General features: G+C 39.2%; 1 protein-coding gene and 1 non-coding gene across 2 annotated transcripts in view; one reads left to right on the forward strand and one right to left on the reverse strand.

Annotated features, from left to right (window-relative positions):
* CTNNA3 (catenin alpha 3) overlaps positions 1-27,044 on the reverse strand; it is a 1,757,578-nt gene that overhangs the window by 1,612,327 nt on the left and 118,207 nt on the right. Inside the window, exon 4 of the mRNA XM_056113567.1 lies at positions 1,775-1,941. Within this exon, the coding sequence (XP_055969542.1) occupies positions 1,775-1,941 (167 nt within the window). The remainder of the gene's footprint in view (positions 1-1,774; positions 1,942-27,044) is intronic.
* LOC130022748 (U6 spliceosomal RNA) lies at positions 26,059-26,165 on the forward strand. Its single transcript, XR_008792288.1, has one exon. It is a non-coding gene; the product is annotated as a U6 spliceosomal RNA (small nuclear RNA).

Here is a 27,044-nt window from a genome sequence, read left to right on the forward strand (position 1 = left end):
GAGAGAGAGAAGAAAAGTGTCTGCCATAGAGGCAGACTGGGATGGGGTTTGGAAGGAGGAAAATTGGGGGCATTAGTGGTAGGAAATGTACACTGGTGAAGGGAGGGTGTTGGAACATTGCAGGACTAAAACCCAATCTTGACAACTTCGTAACTGTTTAACTCACAGTGATTTAATTTTTAAAAGTTTTTTTAAGAAGAATTATGTTCTACTAAAACTTGCTAGAAACATTTGACCAGCAAAATTAAGTAAGTAGGATATCGTACTTTTTGTATTCTCTCAGCTTAACTATATTCTTAGCTAATATGAAATCCATCTATATTTTTCATAATGAAATACTAAAATTACTTGTAAGCATGTGCTATTTATCATGGAACAAAAGAAATTACAGACAGTATTCAGATATAAAGTAGGATAAAGTTCTGGTGTCAAGCTTTAAAGTTTGCTTCCTCAAATGATTTTTATATCCATATTATCTATAAAAATATATTTTTAATATATATTTATAGAGAGAATAATTATTTAAATAATAGAAAACCTAGAAATTTCTCCTAAACCTTTTTTATCCTTAAGTTATCTTCTGATTTTCAATTTTACTTGTTTTATTGGACTAATATTGCAGTATAACATTATACATTTCAGTTGTGTATCAGTAGCAGTCAACCTAGGTATATATCATCACTAAAAATCTAATTCTGGCCATCTTTACAGCACATCTTTACAGCACAGGGCTGGAGCGATAGCACAGCAGGTAGGGCGTTCGCCTTACAAGCAGCCAACATGGCCGACCCGAGTTCGATTCCTCCGCCCCTCTCGGAGAGCCCGGCAAGCTACCAAGAGTATTCGATATGCCAGACACAGTAACAACAAAAGTCTCCAATGGAGACGTTACTGGGCCCGCTCGAGCAAATCAACAATCAACGGGAGGGCCTTTACCTTTTTACCTTTACCTTTACAGCACACAGCCACTGAGAAGAAAGGCCCCGGGGGGAGGGGGGAACCCAAAGCTACCAAGAATGCTCCTGGTCCCGAAGAGAGCCGAGATCACCGCGAAGTCCCAGATGGGGTAGGTACCACATCCCGCCTCCTCCAGAAGGAGCCCCGGTGACCATGAGCCTCTACAAGCATAGCTCGCTTATGCAGGAACCAGGACTCTTACTCCAAACCGCACGGCCACTTACACGGCAGCGCGACATCTTCTTATATATAAAGTGGTCAATGGAAAGTAAATTCTCCAACGTTTTTCCCTGTAAATCAGGCTTAACTCTTTTACAAACCACAACACCGAATAGGAAAGAGACAACAAAAGGGAATGCCCTGCCACAGAGGCAGGGTGAGATGGGGATGGAATGGTGGGTGGGAGGGTTACTGGGATCCGTGGTGGTGGGAAATGTTTACTGGTGGAGGGATGGGTATTCAAAATAAATAAATAAATTTAATTTTAAAAAAATAAAAATCTAATTCTATTGTCCATCACTCAATTGTTCCTTTGTCCTTATCTACTCACCACCCCATTTCCCATTACCTTCTGGCAGCCACTAATTAGTTTCATATTTGCAAAGGTGTCTTTTGTTAAATTTAGTTTATCTGTTTGTTTTCTCTCTACAATACATATGCTTTAAGCATAACTTGTCTTTATTCTTTTGAGTAAGCTTCTGATCAGTGATATTAAGAAAAGAATGAGGCCCGGATGCACTAGGATTGATGCCAAGTTTAGAGAATGGAATTAAAAGTGAGAACCATTTCAAGGTAAACTAAGCCATCTTTTACTTACAGCTGAAACATGCTTCAAGAGATGCATCACATCAATCATGTCTGCAAGGATTAGGAGTCTGGTAACTGCAGCCAATAAGGCCCGGGCAACTTGAACCACAGCTTCTCTTTTGGGGAGATAACAGGGGTCATCTGCAAATTTCTCAGCTGACGCTTTCAGAGCTTCACCTGAAAAACAATCCCACAGTAAGTTGTACTTTCCAAGTTTTATCTATGCCTATTGAAGCATTTATCATGTAACCTAATTTCAAATACATTCATGACTAAGCATATTGGTTTAAAAATAAAAATAAAAACCTGTGAGTTGACATTAGAACACTGTCTCCTAATAAACAATGCCATTTCAAATTTGCATTCATTTTTGACAAGTTCTTGGGCGTTTAAGAAGCATGATACCATTTTCCTGCAAGAAAATTGTGCTCAATTGACTAGCACCATCTAGTAAAATTGCTGTCAACTTCAGCATTTGTTGAATCTCATTTTCTGTAAAAGGTTGCATTGCTAAGATTTCAATCAGACAAAATTTTGTTTATAAAAATATACCTTCTATAAGCTACTTTCCAACTAGTCTTTAAAATAAGAAAAAGGGGCCAAAAAGATAGTACAGTGGGTAAGGCACTGACCACCACCACCCTACCCTAGAATAATTCTGACCAAAATTGTTAAGAGGTAAACTGTCAATATAATGAATATATCTAAATCTTAAGATAAAATAGGGGTCAGTGTTTCACAGTAAATTATTGTTAATGAAATAGATCCATTCTTATTGTGTATATATGAAGAGATTTCATAAATATTTTATCACTGTCACTGTCCTCCCATTGTTCATTGATTTGCTCAAACGGGCACCAGTGACGTCTCCATTGTGAGACTTGTTGTTACTGTTTTTGGCATATTGAATAATGGGTAGCTTGCCAGGGCTGGTGGGATACTCTCGATAGCTTGCTGGGCCCTCCAAGAGGGACAGAGGAATCGAACCCGGGTCAGCCACATATAAGGCAAATGCCCTACCCAGTGTGCTATCATTCTAGCCCAAATATTTTATAGATTAAAATAAAACAAACTGAAGATACAGAGTAGCCAAGGAGATATTACAGCAAGGAGGGTGCTTTTCTTGCATGCAGCCCACCTGGATTTGATCCCCAGCATCCCATATGGTTCTTAAGCACCCCCACCTAGGTGCAGAGCCAGGGGTCACCTCTGAGCATTGCAAGGTGCCGACCAAAAACAACAACAACTAAAATGATACACATCCTTTTACAAATGCCATCATACTATTAAAAATTTCTACAATTCATTCATTTCTTATTTAAAATTTCTAAAATTCATTCATTTGTTATTTTATTTTCATCTTGAACTGGAGATAGCCAGGCTGGAGTGATAGCACAGTGGGTAAGACATTTGCCTTGCATACGGTCGACCCTGGTTCGATTCCCACGTCCCTCTTGGAGAGCCCAGCAAGCTACCGGGAGTAGTCTGCCCGCATGGCAGAGCCTTGCAAGCTTCCCATGGCGTATTCAATATGCCAAAAACAGTAACCACAAGTCTCACAATGGAGATGTTGCCGCCTACAGGTGGCCTCTCTGGCTCCTGATCAAGCTGATTAACGACCATGATCCCAGAGACTCAGAAACAAATCTCAAAACCCAGCAGCTTTTGACAGAAATGCATCTGGACCACATCTGCCGCACCTCAGAGCTTATTAGAAAGCCAGGTATAAGCCAGTGGTGATGGGGCAACTGCAGTCTCATGGGAAGGGGGGGGCTTGGTACCAGCTCATCCTTCACACCCTACCGAGGTCACAAGTTGCCCCCCACGAGTGGCTCTCTGGCACGACCATGGCTCCAGAGGCAAAATGACTTAATCCAGAGCCCAGCAGCTTGCAGCAGAAAAGTGAATGGACCATGCATTAAACTACAGTGAGATGCTTCCCCAGGAGGGAAAGGGTGTTGCTGCCTTCGGCCTTTTTCTCTCCCCTCCTCCCCAGCAGCAAGGTGGCCGCCACCTCAGAGCTTATAGGAAAGCCAGGTATGAGCCGGCAGTGATGGGGCAACTGCAGTCTCATGGGAAGGGGGACGGTACCGGCCCGTCCTTCACACCCTACCGAGGTCACAAGTTGCCCCCCACGAGTGGCTCTCCAGCACAGCTATGGCTCCAGAGGCAAAAGGACTTAATCCAGAGCCCGGCAACTTGCAGCAGAAAAGTGAATGGACCATGCTGTAAACTATGAAGCCATGCCTCCCCGGGAGGGAAAAGGTATTGCTCCCTTCCGCCTTCCCCCCACCCCCAGCAGCAAGGTGGCTGCCACCTCAGAGATTATAAGAAAGCCAGGTATGAGCCCATGGTGACAGGCCAACTGCAGTCTCGTGGGAAGGGGGCCAGCACCGGCTCGTCCTACACACCCTACCAAAAGAAAGTGACTAGAATACAAAGACAGTATTCAGAATGGGAAAGGATATTCACCCAATACCCTTCTAATCAGAGGTTAATATCAAGGACATACAAGACACTGGTTGAACTCAGCATAAAGAAAAATCCAATTTCATCAGAAAATGGAGCGATGAAATGAACAGAAACTTTCTCAAAGAAGAAATCTGAATGGCCAAAAGGCACATGAAAAGATGCTCTTCATCACTAATCATCAGGGAGCTGTAGATCAAAACAACAATGAGATATCATCTCACACCACAGAGACTGGCATACATCCAAAAGAACAAAAGCAACCCATGTTGGAGTGGATGTGGGAAGAAAGGGACTCTCCTTCAATGCTGGAGGGAATGCCGACTGGTTCAGCCTTTTTGGAAAACAATATGGACATTTCTGAAGAAACTAGAAACAGCTCCCATTTGACCCAGCAATACCACTTCTGGGAATATATCCCCGAGATGCAAAAAAAAAAATATGCAGTAGAAATGACATCTGCACTTGTATGTTTATTGCAGCACTATTTACAATAGCCAGAATTTGGAAAAAACCTGAGTGCCCAAGAACACATGACTGGTTAAAGAAACTTTGGTACATATACACAATGGAATACTATGCAGCTGTTAGAAAAGATGAAATCATGAAATTTGCATATAAGTGGATCAACATGGAAAGAATCTTGCTAAGTGAAATGAGTCAGAGAGAGACAGACATAGAAGGATTGCACTCATTTGTGGAATATAAAGTAACAGAATGGAAGACTAACACCCAAGGATAATAGCGATAAGGATCAGGAAAGTCGCCCCAAGGCTTAGAAACTGGCCTCACAATCTGGGGGGAAAGGCAGCTGAAATAGAGAAGGGACCACCAAGTAAATGATGCTTGGAGGGCTAGCTAGGGATGGGAGATGCGTGCTGAAAGATGACTGTGGATCATACATGATGGTCACTTACTACCTGTATTGAAAATCATAACAAAAGGAGAGAGAGAGATTAAACAGGAATGTGCCTGCCACAGAGGTGTGGGGGGGACAGGGAGGAAATGGGGGGAATGGGGTGGGAGTGGCAGAGGGATACCGGGAACATTGGTGGTGGAGAACGGACACTGGTGGAGGGATGGGTACTGATCATTGTATGACTGAAACATAATCACAAAAGTTTGTGAGTCTGTAACTGTACCTCACAGTGATTCATTTTTTTAAAAAAAAAAAAGGAAAGAAAAAGAAATATTAATAAAAAGCTATTTAGCAACCCAAGAGATTTACAAGTAAAAGTCCACAAATACTATGGTATAATCTGAGTATGGCTCTGGTAAGGCACTGAGAAAAGAACTACATCAGTCTGAGGTGTAAGAAGACCAAAGTGGAATGATCCAGGTAAACACAGTTTTCTACTAATATTTTGTTTTCCTTGTGGCCACAACTAATGGCACTCAGGGGTCACTCCTGGTGGTACTGGGTGATCACACAGTTCTTGGTATTGAACTCCAGTCTCCCTCATGCAAACCATCTGTTCCAGCACTTTGAGCCAAATCCCTGACCCGAATTTATTCGTGCTATTAACAATGATACTGGTTTGTAGAATTTATTCAGTTCACTATTAAATTACCTGTTTTGGGATTTTTTTCAAATGCTTTCTTTCTAAATAGAAAAAAAATACAACATAGAAAAAAGCACAACAAATTTTCTTTCTATCTAAATATTAGCATCTGTACTTTATACATGTGAACAATCTATTATTTTGTAATATTATTTCCAATCTTAAAATATTTGGAAGTTTATTAAATAAAAATTTTATTATTTAAATATAAATTTTGAAACTATATTTTTCTTTAAGAAATACCACTCTTTACATAAAATTATTTTATTAAAGATGCTGGAAAACTACAAGAATTATTGAATTCATTGTGGTTGTTATAAAATATAAATTTTTAATCTTCAAAGAATTTAGCTAATAATTTCTGATTGAATAAGGTACTAAGGTGCAAACAAAGATTTATATAGGTGTAATTTTCATAGCATAAAATTTTAACATAAAAATATGATCTATGAAATTTTAGGATTATATTGATATATTTCAGAAGTACCAAAAATGTTATTTGCCAAATATATACTGCAAAATATTTTATTTCATAAAATACACCCATATCATGGTGCTTTAAATAGCAAGTTTCTTTGCTGCATTCATGCTGCATTTGAAAGTACAACTCTACTTTCTAAAATTGATTATTTGGGTTGGAAACTTAATAACAAATGCTAACACTATGTAAGCAAAACAGCAGGAGTAGTAATAACCAAAATAAAAAGGAGTAGGCATTAAAGATGGAATTTCAGCTGACTTTTACAATTGACATTGTATTTATGCTTCAATTAAGATATCTAGCATCTACCTGTGACCACCTTCTGTTTATGTTCTAACATAGCTTACACATACAACATACAGAAATGTATATTAGTTTATTCAGTATAGAATAACATACCCTGGTGTACTGTGGTTCCCAGCTAAGACTAGATACTGGAGATTTTATTTGTTTTTAATTAGGAAATAGTCATTTTGAATTTGAAAGCTCTTAAGATAGAGAAGTAAAGTGATCTTTCATTTGGCAGGGAAGAACAGAAGTGACTTCAATAGGTTTTAACTTGTATAGGTTGGGTGACTGGTTGGGGGTTTTTGTTTGCATATGACTTTTTTTATGTGCATGGTGTCTGGACTAAACTCGGAGTTTGGTACACAAAAGGCAAACACTCTACCACTAAGCCCAGTATTTCCAGTTAAATTTTAAATTAACACATTTTTTAAAAAAAGAAATGACTTTGCTCCTTTAAAAAGTTTGAGACATTTCCAAAGCTGCAAGAAGAAAAATGTTTCACATATTAAAGGAAAACCAGTTACTGCGGTGTTGACTCGAGCATAAAGCTTCAAGGATATCAGTAGACCTATAAATGCAGAATGTAGCTACGTATGCAAGCCACTGTAAATTAGTAACAGTGTTTATTTCCCTTTCAGTACCTTCAATTTTTCTATAAAGTTTTATTAAAAGTTGTAATTTGGTTCCAGTCGAAGCAGAGTAACACAGACAAAATTTCCTTCAAAAATTGGTCAAATAATAAAAATAACTGATAAAATATATAAAAAAAAAAAGTGGTTGTAAAGGCAAGTGGCATCTGGCGATGCCTTGAGTAATTTTCCAGGCTAAGATAGAAGTGAAAAATAAGCACATGGAAAACTGGTTAAAAAGACAGAAATAGGAGTCCAAGGAGATTGTGGGATTTAAAGTATTAAGGAAAGGAAACGGAAAAGAAAGCCTCCTGGGGCCGCAGCAATTGCACAGCCGGTAGGACATTTGCCTTGCATGCAGCTGATCCAAGTTCAATCCCCGACATCCCATGTGGTCCCCTGAGCACCGCCAGGAGTAATTCCTGAGTGCAGAGCCAGAAGTAACCCCTGAGCACCACTGGATGTGACCCAAAAAAAGCGAAAAAAAAAAAAAAGGCTACATAGAGAACTTAGATGTACAAAGGGTTCTCTTTAAGCATTCAGCTGAATACTGAGAAATTCATAAATGAGAATAACCGGCCAAAGACTAGGAAAATGCTTACCCTTACTATTTGGCACTCAAATCAGATCAAATAATAATAATAAGCTAGACAACATACAATAAAGGAACACTCTTAGAACCATACTGTTTTCCAACATGGAATAGGAAGAAATAAATAGGTAGATCCCAGGGAATAAAAACACTCTCTCAAGAAGATATGTGCACACCATTATTCATTGCTGCACTCAGTACAATATTTAAGATATGGAATCAACCCAGGTGTCCAATGACAGATGAATGAATTATGAAGATGAGGTATATATACACAATGGAGCACTCTACAGCTGCAGTGGACAACACAATCATGCAATGTGCTGCTATGTGGTTAGAACTAGAAGACGTAGTGAAGTGAGCCAGAAGAAGAAAGACAAACACAGGATGATCTCACTTATCTGGGGTACAGAGTAGTGGATGAGATTATGTAGTCAAAGAGGGATGCGTAGATCACCCTTGACCCCAGCGTGTAGAGAGAAGGACAGAGAAGGAAAGAAATCAAAGGAGGAAGAAGAGAACTGGAAGCAATGTGTGAACAGGCATCAGGACTTCAGTTAAACTGGTAATAAGGGTGAATGGTATAGCTATATTTCCAAAACACAGACTCAACAAAACTGAAAATGTAAGATCTAAGATGCAATCACTGAAACTTTACAATGTGCCTATCAGTTCACAGACAGGGATGGAGTGGGGATTGGGGTGGAGAGGGAATATAGGCACACTGGTGGAGGGACATTGATACTGGTGTTAGGATTGGTGTTGAAATGTTATATGCCTAAAATTCAAGTATCAATAACTTTGTAAATAACAGTTCTTTCGTTTTTTTAAAAATGAAAAAAAATAAAGAGGTAGGACAGGGCAATAACAAATGCATAAGTCAAAACAGTAATAAAAATTCTTTTTAAAACTAAAAGGATGGAACTAGATTGCTTAATGAATTATGCAAAATTGTCATAAAAGTATACCCATCCTGCTTAAACTACCACACAAATTAAAGAGTATATTTATAAATATCCTTGGGAAAGAAGCAACATAACTGAACATAATAAAAACCATACATGGTCAAGCCATAGCTAGAATCATACTAAATGATGAAAGAAGTTTTTCCCAAAGATGTCCACTATAAGAACTCTTTTTTAACATATGTTTGAAGTCAGAAATGTAGGCCAAGAAAAAACAAATAAAAATAGTCAAGATTAGAAAAGAAGCAAAATTATGGCTATTTGCAACTGATGCAATAAAATACATTTTAAAAAATAAAGACTCACTCTGATGAAGGGTCTGTTGTTGGAAAGTTGGATGCACGAAAGTCAATCATTAATAGTATTGTGAATCACGGTGCTTCAAATTTTTTTAAAAATGACTCCATACCAAAACATTAACAGAAATAAGTAATGCTTTCAGTAAAAGTGAAAAATATAAAAGCAAAATATAAAACATTGTTACATGTTAAATACACACAGAGGAAAATCCCCATCATATTTTAGCTTAGAACAATTATCTGAAAGAAATCTGACAACAGAGGGAAAAGATCTATATTTTGAAAATTATAAGATATTACTTTTAAAACAAGGAAGAAAAAGAATAAAAAGATAGCTTGTTGTTAACACACTAGAAAAGTAAACATTACTAGAAGCCATCTTATCAAAAGCAAGCTATAGATTCAACAGAATTCTTATCAAAACACCAATGACATTTCTCAAGTAAATAGAATAAATAATTCTAAAATTTGTATACCATAAAAGACCCCAAATACTGAAAGCAATTCCGAGAGAAAAGACAATGAAGGCATCTTGCTTCTTGTCTTTAAACTATGCTATGAAGCAGCAGCAATTTTATTTTCGTTTTGTTTGGGGGTCACACCTAGCAGTTCTCAGAGAGTAAGGAGCAATTCTTTAACGGGGAGCGATTTGGGAGGTCAGGAATTGACCCCTGGTCACCTGCATGCAAGGCCCTAATTGCTATTGTGGGCCTATTGCTTCATCCCACAATAGAAATTTTTAAAAGATGATATTAGAACAAAAATCAGATACACAAATCCAAATGGCTAAAAGGCTCATGAGAAAATAATCTACATCACTAATCATCAGGGAGATGCAGATCAAAACAACAATGAGATATCATCTCACACCACAGAGACTTTCCCACATCCAAAAGAATAAAAGCAACCGGTGCTGGCATGGATGTGGCAAGAAAGGAACCCTCCTTCACTGGTGGTGGGAATGCCGACTGGTTCAGTCCTTTTGGAAAACGGTATGGACGATTCTCAAAAAATTAGATATTGAGCTCCCATTTGACCCAGCAATACCACCTCTGAGAATATATCCTGGAGAGGCAAAAAAGTATAGTCGAAGTGACATCTGTACTTGTATGTTCATTGCAGCACTGTTCACAATATTCAAAATCTGGAAAAAATCAAGTGCCCGAGAACAGTTGACTGGTTAAAGAAACTTTGGTACATCTACACAGTAGAATACTATGCCACTGTTAGAAAAGAAGTCATGAAATTTGCAAACAAGTCATTCTACATGGAAAGTATCATGCTAAATGATATGAGTCAGAAAGAGAGGGACAAACATAGAAAGACTGCACTCATCTGGGGAATATAAAGTAACAGAATGGGAGACTAACACCCAAGAATAGTTGAGTTAACTACCAAGAGGTCTGCTCCACGGCTTGGAAGCCAGCAGCACATGATGGGGGGGGGGGGGGGGGGGGGAGGGGACGGGAAGCAGCTCAGATACGAAGGGAACACCAAGTAAAGGGTGTTTGGAGGACTCGCTCAAAATGTGAGATGCGTGCTGAAAGTAGACTATAGACCGAACACAATGACCACACAATAGCGCTATTGCAAACCACAACACCCTAAAGGAAAGAGAGAGCAAAAGGGAATGCCCTGCCACAGAGGTGGGGCGAAATGGGGATGTTACTGGGTTCATTGGTGTTGGAGAATGGGCGCTGGTGGAGGGATAGGTACCTGATCTTTGTATAACTGAAACGCAAGCACGAAAGTTTGTAAGTCTACAACTGTACCTCATGGTGTTTCACTAATAAAAAAATAAATAAATAAAATTTTAAAAATCAGATACACAGACCAATGAAATAGAATAGACTAGAAATAAATTTACATGTATATGGATGTTTAACATATGACAAAAGAGCCAAAACAATACAATGGATAAAGTAAAATCTTCAATAAGGAGTACTGGAAACTGAACAGTAACAAGAAAAAATAAATAAAGAGATCACTGCTTAACAGCATGCATAAAAATCAATTCAAAATAGGTTAAAGTTTTTAATAGAAGGCAAGACGGGAGCTTTTCAAAGAAGCGCAGGCCCCAAGCTGCCAGCAACTCCAAACTACTGATACAATCTTTGAGGCACTAATATTCGAACATTGCAAATAAAAAAGATGGGATCGGGGCAGGGGAGATTAGGAGGAAGAGCGGGGATTGGGAGGTGGGTGGTCTCCTGAGCGGTGGCCACTAACACGGTGCAAGATAATCTCCCCCATCATATCCCATAACAACAGCAAATTAGCTTCTTCTTTGGTCAGGAATAGGGCAGTCTGACCACCCCAATGATATTAGACCAACAGTCCATTCCCCCCTACTCCAATTAATATTTCCCCAAAACACAAAAGCAACTGTGAGTGCAGGAATCAAAACTGGAAGGTCACAATGGTAAAGCAACATAGAAACCCAGGCTTAGTGAGTGAAGAAGCTAGCCCAGTTGACCCAACCGGTAATAATGAGCTATATACAAGGAAAGTCTCTTTAACAAATTGTGCTGGCAAAACTGGATGGCTACATGCAAAAAAGTGGGCTAAGATCTCTGTCTAACTCCATGTACAAAAGAAAGATCAAAGTGGATTAAAGACCTCAGCATCAGACCAGAATCCATAAGGTACATTGAGGAAAAAGTTGGCAAAACCGTCCATGACATAGAAGCTAATGGTATCTTCAAAGATGTCACGCCGCTGGCCAAGGAAGTGAAAACAGAGATAGACAAATGGGACTATCTTAAACTAAGAAGCTTCTGCACCTCAAAAGAAACGGTGACCAAAATACAAAGACAGTCTACAGAATGGGAAAGGATATTCGCCAAATACACATCCAATAAGGGGTTGATATCAAGGATATACAAAGTACTGGTTGAATTCCACAAGAAGAAAACATCCAACCCCATCAAAAAATGGGGAGATGAAATGAACAGAAATTTTCACAAAGAAGAAATCTCAATGGCTAAAAGGCACATGAGAAAATACTCCACATCATTAATCATCAGGGAGATGCAGATCAAAACCACAATGAGATATCACTTCACACCACAGAGACTAGCTCATATCCACAAGAACAAAAGCAACCAGTGCTGGCGCAGATGTGGCAAGAAAGGGACCCTCCTTCACTGCTGGTGGGAATGAAGACTGGTTCAGCCCTTTTGGAAAACAGTATGGATAATTCTCAAAAAACTAGAAATTGAGCTCCCATTTGACCCAGCAATACCACTCCTGGGAATATTTCCCAAAGAGGAAAAAAAGTACAGTCGAAATGACATCTACACTTCTATGTTCATTGCTGCACTGTTCACAATAGCCAAAATCTGGAAAAAACCCGAGTGCCTGAGAAAAGGAGACTGGTTAAAGAAACTTTGGTACATTTACACAATGGAGTACTATGTAGCTGTTAGAAAAGATGGTAAAAAGGTAAAGGTAAAGGCCCTCCCGTTGATCGTCGATTTGCTCGAGCGGGCCCAGTAACGTCTCCATTGGAGACTTTGTTGTTACTGTGTCTGGCATATCGAATACTCTCGGTAGCTTGCCGGGCTCTCCAAGAGGGGCAGAGGAATCGAACTCGGGTCGGCCATGTTGGCCGCTTGTAAGGCGAACGCCCTACCCACTGTGCTATGGCTCCAGCCCAGAAAAGATGAAGTCATGAAATTTACATACAAGTGGTACTACATGGAAAGTATCATGTTAAGCGAAATGACTCAGAAAGAAAGGGATAGACATAGAAAGATTGCATTCATCTGGGGAACATAAAGTAACAAAATAGGAGACTAACACCCAAGAATGGCCGAGATTAGTACCAGGAATTTTATTCCATGGCTTGGTGGCCAGCCACACATGCTAGGGGGAAAGGGAGATCGGATAGAGAAGGGAACACCAAATAAAGGTATTGGGAGGATCCTCCCAGGATGGGAGAAGCATGCTGAAAGTAGACTATAGACCAAACAGGATTGTCACTCAATGCCTCTTTTGCAAACCACAACATCCAATAAGAGAGAGAGAACAAAAGGGAATGCCCTGCCACAGAGGCAGGGTGGGATGCAGGGGATGGGGAGTGGGAGAGATACTGGGATCCGTGGTGGTGGGAAATGGGCACTGATGGAGGGATGGGTATTTGATCATTGCATAATTGAAACCCAAGCACAAAAATTGGTAAGTTTACAACTGTACCTCATGAGGTCCCACTAATAAAAATTTTAAAAAATAATGAGTTATATAACCTCTCTAATAAGGAATTTAGAATGGAACTGTAAAGGTTACATAAGGAGCTCAAAGAAACAATGGAATGTACTGCCAATAAAATACAAGAGAATATGAGAAATATCAAGAGGATATTCAGAAATGACAGATCTGAAAAACCTGGTAGATGAAATGAAAAACTCACTGGAAATCCTCAGGAACAGAGTAACAGCTGCTGAGGACAGAATCAGTGAGCTCCAAGATAAGATGCAAAGAATCTTCAGACAACAGCAGAAGATGGAATGGAACTTCAAAATAGTACTTGGATGAAATCAAGAACAACATAAGAATCACTGGGGTGATGAGGGGCAGGAAGAAAACCCTTATAAAGAAGCAACTCTCAAAGCCATCATTGCTGAAAAGTTCCCAGAGCTAAAGAGTGTATGTACCCAGATCCAGGAGGTCCAAAGGATACCAGCTAAAAGAAATCCAAATAAAAATACCCCAAGACACAAGCAGAATGACAAAGATCATAGACATACTGAAAGCAGCAAGATCAAAGAAGAAAATTATTTACAAAAGAGCATCCTTGAGACTTACAGCAGACTTATCAGATGAAACCCTCCACGCCCAAGGACAGTGGTGGGATATGGTGAAAAAAACTCAGTGAAATGTACACCTCACCAAGAATATTTTAACCAGCTAGCTCATTCATATTTGAAGGAACAATACACAGCTTCACAGATAAACAACAAGTAAGGAATGTCATAGACTCAAAATCATTGTTACAAGATGGACTAAACTTTAAGACAAAGAAAGCCCCTCAAACAACCAATCTCCTGCAGAAAGATGGAAGTAAAACCCAAAACAATAATCTCTCTCAATGTGAGTGGGCTAAATGCACAATTAAGAGACACAGAGTGGCAGGATGGATTAGAAAATTGAAGCCAACACTCTGTTGCCTATATGAAACATATCTGAACAAAGTAAACACAGACTTAAAGTCAAAGCTCAGAAAATAATTCAAACAAACAATCCCCTTAAAAAAGCCAGGATGGCTAAACTAGTTTCAGACCACATAGACTTCAGGCTAACGAAAGTTATAAGATACAATGAAGGTCACTTCTTAATTATTCAGCAGTCTGTACATCAGTAAGAACTCACACTCCTAAACGTATATGCACTTAATGAGGGACCAGCAAGATACTTAAAACAACTGCTCATAGACTTGAAGAAAGACATTGATAGCAAAATAGCACAATATATGATCACCCAATCTTTGATGAAGGAGCGAGAAATATGAAATAAAGCTAGAAAATTCTCTTCAATAAGTGGTTCTTAGAAAACTGGACAGCTACATACATAAAAAATGAACTCAGATCTCTGTCTAATGCCAGTCATAAAAGTCAGATAAAAATGGATTAAAGACCTTAGTATCAGAACTGAATCCATAAGATACATAGAGTAAATTGTGGAAAGAAACCTCTATGACATATAAGCTAAAGGCATCTTCAAAGATGAAACACCCCTGACCAAGTAAGTGGAAGCAAAGATAAACTATGTTAAACTAAGAAGCTTCTGCAGCTCAACGAAATAGTGACCAAGATACAAAGACAGTCCACAGATTGGGAAAAACTATTCACCCAATACCCATCAGATAGGTGGTTAATATTCAAGATATCCAAATATATAAAGCATTGATAGAATTTTGCAAGAAAAATACAGCCATCCTTTTCCCACAGCTGGGCAGCCAAAGGAGATTTGGGGGAACACTTGCCGGAGTTCCACCAGACCTCCCACTCACCTCTTCAGGGCCCAGCTCTCCTCTGCAGATTCCTAGGTCAGTGAATCCCTGGGAGGGGCTGGAGGCGTGGCCTCCACATAGGGGTGTGGGCTCATTAAAGTGGGCGTGGCCTTCTTCGAGACCACAGTTATATTTCCCACTCCCAGCACTCTTGACTCACATCCTAGCCTTTATAACCTAAAAGGTAAGGTAAAGGTAAAGGCCCTCCCGTTGATCATCGATTTGCTCGAGTGGGCCCAGTAACGTCTCCATTGGAGACTTTGTTGTTACTGTGTCTGGCATATCGAATACTCTCGGTAGCTTGCTGGGCTCTCCGAGAGGGGCGGAGGAATCGAACTCGGGTCGGCCATGATGGCCGCGTGTAAGGCAAACGCCCTACCCGCTGTGCTATCGCTCCAGCGATATAGCTATCACTATATATATATATAGATAGATATAGCTATATAGCTAGATCGCTATATAGCTATATAGCGATATTAGCGATATCGCTATATAGCGATAAAGATATTGCTATAGCTGGCGCAATAGCACAGCGGGTAGGGCATTTGCCTTGCACGCGGGCGACCCAGGTTCGATTCCCAGCATCCCATAGGGTCCCCCGAGCACCGCCAGAAGTAATTATAACCTAATTCTGTGAAAAAAATCCTGGCTGCCCCAACTACAATACAACAATAATCCACTAGCCTACTCCAATTCTAACAAAAGACCAGAACGCAAAAAGCCTTACAAGTTCAATATAAAAGAACATCTCCTCCAACGCTTCACTCGATGCCTGTCATAAGCCACAGAATAATGCCTGAGAGGAAGGTCAGATTCTAAAAAGGCAGAAGGGTGACCACCATCGACCAACCTTATTCAGAATCCATTCCCACTATAAGAGGGAATAGTGCTAGTGAATTCCAAGGTTTTACCTCTAGACAACCACAACAGCATGAAGAAACAGTACAAATCACCACTGCAAGTAGAGGAGGAAGAAAAGAGTCCCAAACCTTCAACAGGGGTTAACCACAAATATGCTCTCTTCGATTAAGAATTCCAAGATGAAATTCTGAGGATGTACAAGGAGTTACTCAAAGAATCAATGGAGGAGACATCCAGAAAATTAAAGGAAGAAATGAAAAAAAAACAGTGGAACGGATAGTCGAGAAAATACAGGAAGAAATGAGAGCAGAAATTTAAAAAGCTACAAAAAGAAGTGACACAAATAAAGGATTCAGTAGATGAAATTAAAAATTCAGTGGGTGTCCTCAGCAGATCTTTGAGAAAATAAACAAGATTGATAAACCAGTAGCAAGACTCACAGAGAGAGAGAGAGAGAGAGAGAGAGAGAGAGAGAGAATCCTAATAAACCAAATCAGAAATGAAAAAGGGGACATCACAACAGAAACTAATTTTCAAAAGATCAGAGATTACTTTGAGAGTCTGTATACCATGAAACAAAAGAACCTAGAAGAAATGTATAAGTTCCGTGATTCCTACAATATCCCAAGACTGAACCAAGAAGACTTGGAATAACTGAATAGACCCAATCATATCAAGGAAATTGAAACCGTAATCAAAAGTCTTCCCAAAAACAAAAGCCCAGGCCCAGATGGATTCACTAGTGAATTCTTCCAAACATTTAAAGAAGACTGTTGCCAGTTCTCCTCAAGCTTTTCCAGGAAATTGAAAAAACAGGAACTCTCCCAAACATTTTCTATAAGGCACATGTCTCCCTAATACCAAAGGCAAACAAAGACACCACCAACAAAGAAAACTATAGGCCAATATCCCTGATAAACACGGATGCAAAGATCCTCAACAAAACATTAGCAAACAACTCATCGAAAAGATCATACACCACAACCAAGTGGGATTCATCCCGAGGATGCAAGGATGGTTTAACATTCAGAAATCAATCAACATAATCCATTATATCAACAAAAGATAAAGCCATATGATCATATCAATAGGTGCAGAGAAAGCTTTTGACAAGATCCAGCACCCGTTTATGATGAAAACTCTCACCAAAATGGGTTTTGAAGGAACTTTCCTCAAGATAGTCAAAGCCATCTACGACAAACCCATGGCAAGCATTATCTTCAATGGGGAAAAACTAAGGCCTTCCCTCTAAGATCAGGGACAAGACAGGGATTCCCACTATCACCACTTCTGTTCAATATAGTACTGGAAGTACTTACAATAGCGATTAGGCAAGAAAAAGACATTAAGACATCCAGATAGGAAAGGGAGAAATCAAGCTCTTACTATTCACAGATGATATGATACTATATCTCGAGAATCCTAAATCCTCTACCAAGAAACTCCTAGAAACAATAGATTTGTACAGTAAAGTCACAGGCTATAAAATTAATGCCCAAAAATCCATGGCTTTCCTATACGAAAATAATGAGACAGAGGAAAGTGACAGGGAAAAAAAAATCCCATTCACAATCATGCCCCAGAAAATCAAATACCTTGGAATTAGCCTAACTAAAGAGGTAAAGGACCTCTACAATGAAAACTATAAAACACTACTCCATGAAATAAAAGAGGACACGAGGAAATGGAAACATATTCCCCACTCGTGGATAGGAAGAATTAACATTGTAAAAATGACAATACTCCCCAAAGCATTATACAGATTCAATGCGATCCCTTAAGGGATCCATGAAATTATTCGAAGAAATAGATCAAGCACTCCTGAAATTCATATGGAACAACAAATTCCCATAAATAGTTAAGCAATTTTTGGGGAAAAGATGTGGGAGGCATTACCCTCCCCAACTTCAAACTCTACTACAAAGCGGTAATAATTAAAACAGCATGGTACTGGAAAAAAGGCAGGGCCACAGACCAATGGAACAGGGTGGAATATCCGTACACACAACCCCAAATGTATGAACATCTAATCTTTGATAAAGGAGCAAGAAATGTGAAGTGGAGCAAGGAAAGCCTCTTCAGCAAATGGTGCTGGCATAACTGGACAACCACATGCAAAAAAAAAAAAAATGGGCTTAGAGCTCGACCTAACACCATGCACAAAAGTCAGATCAAAATGGATTAAAAATCTCAATATCAGCCAAAATCCATAAGGTACATTAAAGAGCAGGTCTATAAAACCCTCCACAATATTGAGGCTAACAGTATCTTCAAAGACGACACTCCACTGACCTTCCAAGTGGAAACAGAGGTAAACAAATGTTTAAATTAAGACACTTCTGCACCTCAATAGATACAGTGACCAGAATGCAAAGAAAATCTGCAGAATGGGAAAGGATATTCACCCAATAACCCATCTTATAAGGGGTTGATATCAAGGATATACAAAGCACTGGTTGAACTCCACAAGAAAAAAACATCCAACCCCAACCAAAAATGGGGTGATGAAATTAACAGAAACTTTCTCAAAGAAGAAATCCAAATGGCTAAAAGGCATATGAGAAAATGCTCTACATCACTAATCATCAGAGAGATGCAGATCAAAACAACAATGAGATATCATCTCACACCACAGAGACTGGCCCACCCAAAAGAACAAAAACAACTGGTGTTGGCACGGATGTGGGGAGAAAGGGACTCTCCTTCATTGCTGGTGGAATGCTGACTGGTTCAGCCCTTTTGGAAAGCAGTATGAATGATTCTAAAAAAAATTAGAAATTGAGCTCCCATTTGACCCAGCAATATCACTCCTGGGAATATATCCCAAAGAGGCAAAAAAAGTACAGTCGAAATGACATCTACACTTCTATGTTCATTGCTGCACTGTTCACAATAGCCAAAATCTGGAAAAAACCCGAGTGCCTGAGAAAAGGTGACTGGTTAAAGAAACTTTGGTACATCTATACAATAGGTACTATGCAACTGTTAGAAAAGATGAAGTCATGAAATTTACATACAAGTAGTACTACATGGAAAGTATCATGCTAAGTGAAATGAGTCAGAAAGAAAGGGACAGACATAGAAAGATTGCATTCATCTGTGGAATATAAAGTAACAAAATAGAAGACTAACATCCAAGAATAGTCGAGATAAGTACCAGGAGGTTCACTCCATGGCTTAAAGGCCAGCCGCACATGCTAGGGGAAAAGGCAGCTCAGATACGAAGGGAACACCAAGTAAAGGGTGTTGGGAGGATCCTCCCAGGATGGGAGATGCATGGTGAAAGTAGACTATAGACCGAACATGATTGCCACTCAATGCCTCTTTCACAAACCTCAGCACCCAAAAGGAGAGAGAGAACAAAAGGGAATGCCCTGCCACAGAGGCCGGATGGGATGGGGGAATGGGGGGTGGGAGGGATACTGGGATCATTGGTGGTGGAGAAAGGGCACTGGTGGAGGGATGGGTACTCGATAATTGTATAACTGAAACCCAAGCACAAAAACTTGTAAGTCCACAACTGTACCTCATGGTGTTTCACTAATAAAAATTTTAAAAAAGAAAAGAAAAATACAGCCAACCCTATCAAAATATGAGAAGAGATTAACATAAACTTTCTCAAAGAAGAAATACAAATGGCCAAAAGACACATGAAAAAATACTCTACATTGCTAATCACCAGGGAGATGCAAATCAAAACAACAGTGCAGTGAGGTATCATATCTCCACCACAGAGTCTGGCACACATCAGGAAAAAAAAAAGAAAAACCACCAATGCACCAGTGCTGAAGTGGATGCGGGAATAAAGGGACTCTCCTTCACTATAAGTGAAAAAGTCAACTGGTCCAGTCATTTTGGAAAACAATATAGGCATTCCCCAGAAAGCTAGAAATTGACTCAGCACTGCCACTCTGGGAATATACCTCTGGAGTGGAAAAACACACAGTAGAAATGACATCTGCACTCGTATGTTTATTGCAACACTACTCAAAATAGCCGGAATCTGGAAACAGCCTGAGTGCCTGAGATCAGAACAAACAACTGGTTAAATAAACTATGCATCTACACAATGAAATACTACACAACCACCAAGAAAAATAAAGTCGCTTTTAAATGGATGGATATGGAGAGCCTCAAGTTGAGTGAAATGAATCAGAAGGACAGGAACAAACATAGAATTATTGCACTCATTCATGGGATATAAAAAAAAGTATGAAACTAATGTCCAAGAACAGTAGAAACAAAGGCCAGGAGGATTGATCCACAATTGGAAGCCTGCCTCAAGTGCTGGGGGAGAAGGCAGCTGGAATAGAGAAGGGACGAGTATGACAAAGATAGTTGGAAGTGATCACTCTGGATAAGAAATGTGTGTTGAAAGTAAGTAAAGGAATAAACATGATAATCTCTCAATATTGGCACTACAAACCATAATGCACAAAAGGAGGAACAGAGACAGAGACAGAGACAGAGACAGAGACAGAGACAGAGACAGAGAAGGTAAGTGCCTACCATACAGACATGCTGGGGGAGGGAGAGTAGGGTGGGAAATGTTCACTGGTGAAGAGGTAGGTGTTAAAACATTATGTATGACTGAAACCCAATCATGAACAACTTTGTTATTATGTATCTCACCATGATTCAGTTTAAAAATTAATTAATTTAATCAAGTTTTTAATATAATACTTGAAACTATTAAATTCATAGAAGAAAATAGTTGATAAACTCACATATTATCAACTCAAAGATATATTTGGAGACTCAAGTTCAAACTAAACAAGGGAAACAAAAGTGGTAAAGAGACGAACTCTCAAGAAGTTGAAGATAATTTATACAGAAAAAGAAACTAGTATAAAAATTAAAAAGATAACCCATTGATTTTGAGAAGACTTGCACACCTTCCATTCATATAAAACGTAAAAGAGATTAGAACTCGCAGAATTCAACAACAAATAACTCCATACTTTTTTATAAAACGCAAGAGATGCTACATATTTTCTCTAAAGACATAGAGGTGGGCTACAATCACATGTGAATTTACTCATCATAGCTTATTTAGGAAATACAAAATAAAACTACACTATTACCTCACTACTGTGAGAATGGGTATAAGAAAGACTTGAAACAATAAACATTGGCAAGGATATAAAGAAAGACATGAACTCTATACGCCTTTGCTGGAAATGTATACTGACACAATATCTGGGAAAAACAATATAGAGATTGTTAAGGAAGTGAAAATGAAAATTCCATATCATCATGCAATAGCAACCCTAGGCATTTCTCCAGACTATGTAAAAACATGAATTCAAAAGAATATTCGAAATGTTACGTTCACAGTAATATCATTCACAATAACCAAAATATGGAATAAACCAAAATATCCACTGACAATTAAGTGGATAAAAAAGTTTTGGTACATATACTCAGTCGATTAAATATAGTTAATTTAATATATGAGTACATATATTCAAGTATTAAAATGATAAATGCATGCCTTTTAAGAAAGAATGGATGAATCTTAAAATTATTATGCTAAGTGAAGTAAATTAAGAAGTGATAAATAATTATCAGATGTTTTACATATATGCAACATAAATAATCAAATCAAGTGAACTGACAAAATACAACAAAATTTACTTAGTATCTGAAAAACATTATGGTTACAAGATAGAAAGGGTTGGGAGGTAAGAGGACTGGTATGAGCGGTTTGTATATTTGTGTTGTTTGTGTGTGAAGATGTGTGTGTGTTTGTGTTTGTGTGTGTGTTATATATTTCAAGGCATATTCATGTGTGCAAAGCAGGAACTGCACCATTAAGTCATATCTCCAGTGGCTTTTACATTTTATATGATTGGGAGAGGGGTGAATAAAAAAAAAGAATACTCAGTCATTTGAAATTTAAGCTTCAGTGTTATAAAGAGAGTTTTATTAAAACACAGAGAGGCATTTTTATTCATTGTCTTTGTGTTTCCTTTAAGAGTTGAAGCATATGGCAGCGAATTGTATTTAGAATAGCTGGATGAGGAAATGCAGTAGTTTAAAGGGGAGATGATTAGATCACCCTTGACCTAATAAGGAAGAGAAAGAAAAAGTCCAACGGTGGAGGGGAGCAGGGGAGGAGGGGAGGGAGAAGAGAAGAGACAGATACAGATAAGAAGCAGAAAGGGACAAGGGGCAAGGGGACTTAGGTACATTTGTGACATAAAAGATAGAGACCAATATCCAAACAAGAGAGTCAACAACACTGAAATAATGGGATGCAAATGTTAACAACCAAATATAAAAAAAGGTGACGGTTAAGATGGGGGAGGGAGGGTGGGGTGGGAGGAAGAATGGAGGAGAGTAGGATAGGAAAACATTTTCTTTTCCATAAAGCATTTCGTTTTCTTTCATTTTCTAAACTACCCCAAAACTTTGAAACAAGTCTGGTTAATCCCTTAGAAGTATAAAATTTGACCTAGCATTCTTCAAAAATAGGATATATCTATATACATATATATAACCATTTTAACATCTCTGAAGTTTTTCAAAGACCTCAAACAGTTCCCGAGGGAAATTTCAGTCAGGTCCAAATAATGCTTCCAGTATAATACCAAGAGAAATTATGATTTTTTTCTCAATTCTAAATCATAATAGTGAAGAACTTTATTGCAGGGTCAATAACCAGCTTGTTGGCTAACTTTCTAAAGTTGAAAAATGAAAACCAGAGCAGACACATAATTTAGGGGTCTCAATCTCCTTATTTTACAAACATAAAAATTATAGAAACACAATAAGAAAACAAGTGAAAGCCGTTAGTCCCTAGAGAAAAGTACTAGATAAATGCAGAGTTCTTAACAGGCTAAAGTGTTCTCACTGCTACATTAATATTTCATATCTATTTTATGTGAAGATTTATCATGTCAAAATCAAAGCCATTCTCATGAAATTTTCAGAGCAATTTTTTAGCTGTGGAGTTTCAGCAAAATTTCCTAACTGAGATCATCATGACCCCTTGTTATCAGTCACAGGATTCAGAAGTTCAACCGTCCATAACCAGAGGACTATAAATAGGGATTCTTAATTCCACATGCCTCTTTCTGAGGGTGCTTGAAACCTATATTTAGTGAACTAGGTAAATGCCATAGGCAACAGAAGGAAAAAGAGATCAAAAATATTGGACAGAAACTGGAGTGACAGCAAAGTGACAGGCGCTTGCCATGCATGCACCCAAGCCAGGTTCTGCATTCCCTGTATCCCATATGGTCCCTAAAGCCCACCAGGGGTGATCCCTGTGCAAATCAGGGGTAAGCCCTGAACACCGCTAAGTATGGCCCAAAACAAACAACAACAAAAATATTGGGCAAATGGAAACAACCTTCACAGGTGCTCAGTAGAACTGCAACCAAAGGATGCTCGGGGCAGGGGAAGGGAATGAAAGGGATCTGGGAATGGTGGAAGGATCCTGGACCTCTAGTGATTGGCATGGTATAGCAGCACTGCGTGTGTAAAATAATAAAATTGTTTATATTGTTTCAGGAATCACTAGTATTGTTTCTATTAGAAAAATGAATAAGTCATTTCTGTCTGTTCATTTGTTTGTTTGTTTGCTTTGCTTGGGGGACATGCCAGGCAGTGTTCAAGACTTCTTCAGACTCTGTGCTCACGGATCTCTCGGGGCAGGCTTAAAGAGTCATATGGGATACAGGGGGTGGGGATCGAACCTAGGACTACTGCATACAAGGCAAACGTCCCACTAGCTGAATGATGCCTCTGGCCCAAGTAAATTATCTTAAACAAATAAACAAATAAAAAGATCAACCTAGTTCTTTAAAACTATGTATGTGTTAGGTTGGAGCAATAGTACCACAGCTAGGGTGCTTGCCTTGGACACAGCCTACCTGGGTTCCATCCCTGGCACCTCACAGAAGTGATTCCTGAATGCAGAGTCAGGAGTAACCTCTGAGTATCATCAGGTATAGAGCAAAAACAAATCAAATGAACACACACACACACACACACACACACTCAAATATATATGGAGAGGGAAGGGAAAGAGTGAAGCAAGTGGCAGTCAGGAGTTGTTAAAACTGTTCTTTCTTTTGAATTATCCTATAGTTTGAGAAGATCTGGTGAGGAAGATAAAAGAGGAAATCTCATGAAGACTCTGGCATCACAAAGGAAAAGCAAGATATAAATATTTCATTGAATATGCCACTTCAGAGAAAAGGGTGAGTATAAACATTCAAAAATGCCATCTAGCAATTTAAAATTTTATTTCATGTTACAGGTCCATGTATATTTAAGTACAATTATTCCTAATTTCCTACTTTCTTATGGCTTTTTCTAATTTGGGGAGCTAGACAAGGTCTGGCTAAATCAGTGAGCTAATTTAGAACAATAGCTGTAATTTTTTTAGTGGTTGTTTTTTTTTTGTTTGCTTTTGTTTTTGTTTCTATGGGGTAGGTCTAATGATTTGTGTTCAGGCTGCAGTGGGGAGAAGAGTGTAGGTCACGTGGTATCAAATACTGAACTCAGGGCTTCTCATATGCTAGGCACATACTCCACATCTTGAGCTCTTTCCCTCACCCCTCATACTAATTTGTTTGTCTGGGGGCACACCTGAAGGTGCTGGAAACTAACTCCTAGCTCTGTGGTCATGGATCATTCCGTGAAGGGCTCAGAGGACCCAGTGTAGTACCAGGATCAAACCTGGGTTGGTAACATGCAAGGCAAGTACCCTACCTCCCAAACTATGTCTCCAGTCCCACATGCAGTACTCTTTTGAAGTGTAGTCTTCGTTATCCTTTTTATCCCTGACCCCTTTTATTTTTTTTAATACATCAATATAAATAGCTTTACTCTTAAGTTAGCAGTGGAAAATTTTAATGGGAATATTTTCTTTCTCTGTAATTACACTTTGCTTTTCCCAGGAATCCTGGAAAGGGGACACTTCTTTTTTTTAATTTTTTTATAATTTTATTTATTGAATCACCATGAAAGCAGTTACAAAGCTTTCAGGTCTAAGTCTCGGTCATACAATGAAACACCCAGTGCCCATTCTCCACCACCAAAAATCCCAGTATACCCCCATCCCACACCCTCCCCCTACCTGTGGGGTAGATGATTTCCACATTACTTTCTGTCTACTTTGATCACATTCAATATTTCGACACCAGACCCATCATTATTATTTGAGATTTTACCCCAACACTCAGATCCGCTGAAAAGGCAACAGTAGACAATTTGTGTTCTATTGCTGGTCATGAATAACATATGATGTTGTCGTGTGGCTGCAGTAGGGCCACATGATTTTGAAATTTCGAAATTTTAACACTTAAATCTGGAGGGATTTCTGCCAAAAGCCACTGGGTTTCAAGATTTGCTCCTGAGTCTCTGGGATCGTGGCAATTGAGCAGCATGATGAGGAGCCAGAGAGGCCATTCGTGGGCGATGACTTGGGGTCTTGTTGGGGTGGGAGGACAGGCCCGCCCCCCCATCCCGTGAGGCCCAACAAGTTTCATCACTGCAGGCCCAAGCCTGACAGTCCAATGGCCTCTGAAGGATGACAGCCATCAAGCCCCCAAGAGGGAGCAGGCGGAGTGACAACACCCTTTCCCCCCTGGGGTGGCCCTGTGTACTGTGGGGTCCGGCTGCATTTCTGTCAAAAGCCACTGGGTTTCGAGATTTGTTTCTGAGTCTCCGGGATCATGGCCATTAGGCAGTTTGATCAGGAGCCAGAGAGGCCGTTCGTGGGTGATGACTTGGGGTCTCGTTGGGGTGGGGAGGACAGGACCGGCTCCATCCCCATCCCGTGAGGCCCTGCATGTCTCGTCAATGTGGGCCCAAACCTGACTGTCCAGTGGCCTCTGGAGGATGGCGGCCACCGGGCTGCCAGGGGAAACAGGCCAAGGCATCTGTATGTTAAAACACCTACCTTCTACTTATTTGCAATATTTAAGGAATGGCATTTGAAATATATGGATAAGAAAATTATATTCTTGTCCAGAAATCAAGCTCTGTAGTCACACATACACAATGGGCCAGAAAAGAAATATACCCCAAAATGAAAAAAATATTCTTCTCACATCCAAGAATGTGATAATGATTGATTAAAATGCTAGGGTCAAAGGATCAGTCATCTTAAAAAATACAATGAGTGCTCGCTTCAGCAGCACATATACTAAAATTGGAACAATACAGAGAAGATTAGCATGGCCCCTGCGCAAGGATGAAATGCAAATTTGTGAAGCATTCCATATTTTTATACCAGGGATATTGGTGGTGGGGAATGTGCGCTGGTGGAGGGATGGGTGTTTGATCATTGTGTGATTGTGATCCAAACATGAAAACTTGTAACTGTCTCATGGTGATTCAATAAAATTAAAAAGATATATATATATAAAACAATGAATTCCCAGCAGCAGACAATAGCTAACATTGACTACAAATTATTAAAATATTAGCATACCTTAAAAAGGTATTGTCAATCAAACCGGAATCGAATCAGCCATAGGAAGGGAAGCCACATAAATTGATGATTACCCTCAATTTCCAAAATAATAATATAATAACTAGTATAATTTTATAAAATATACAAATAAAAACTATATAGCATTACAGCTCCTCTATGGAAATGATGTGTTAACTTTGTGCTTGAACTTTATACCACAAAGCACTCCATTCACCCAGTTTCTTTGGCTCTATTTCCATGCTTCCTAAGCAATCTTCTGCACATTATTTTTGTTCCCAGTATTAACCTACAATGAAAGAGCAGACTCGCTTTAGGATTGTATTTTGTTCTGCACAATAAATTTATTTTTCATTATCAGTTAAGAACAATCAAATAAGATTTATGTAATAGCTTGTGTTATTGGTTAGTGTGAGTATTCGCCTATAGATATGCAGATGTATCTACAGAAACCTTAATTGCAAATACCAAAATCCTAATTACTTCAAAGGAAAAGGAGTTTGGGCAAGGTGATTTGAATATTTATAGAATTTCCACAATGCCCAGAAAGTGCCAGATTTTATTGCTATTCAGTCAACAGAACAACTGTACAACAAAACTTCTATTATGGTTCTGTTTTAATTGACACCCTATTCCGGTCACCCCTAACACCCAATATCTCTGACACCAGACTT

Source organism: Sorex fumeus, unplaced genomic scaffold (assembly GCF_029834395.1).
Source record: "Sorex fumeus unplaced genomic scaffold, SorFum_2.1 ptg000020l, whole genome shotgun sequence".
In the NCBI taxonomy this organism is placed as follows: domain Eukaryota; kingdom Metazoa; phylum Chordata; class Mammalia; order Eulipotyphla; family Soricidae; genus Sorex; species Sorex fumeus.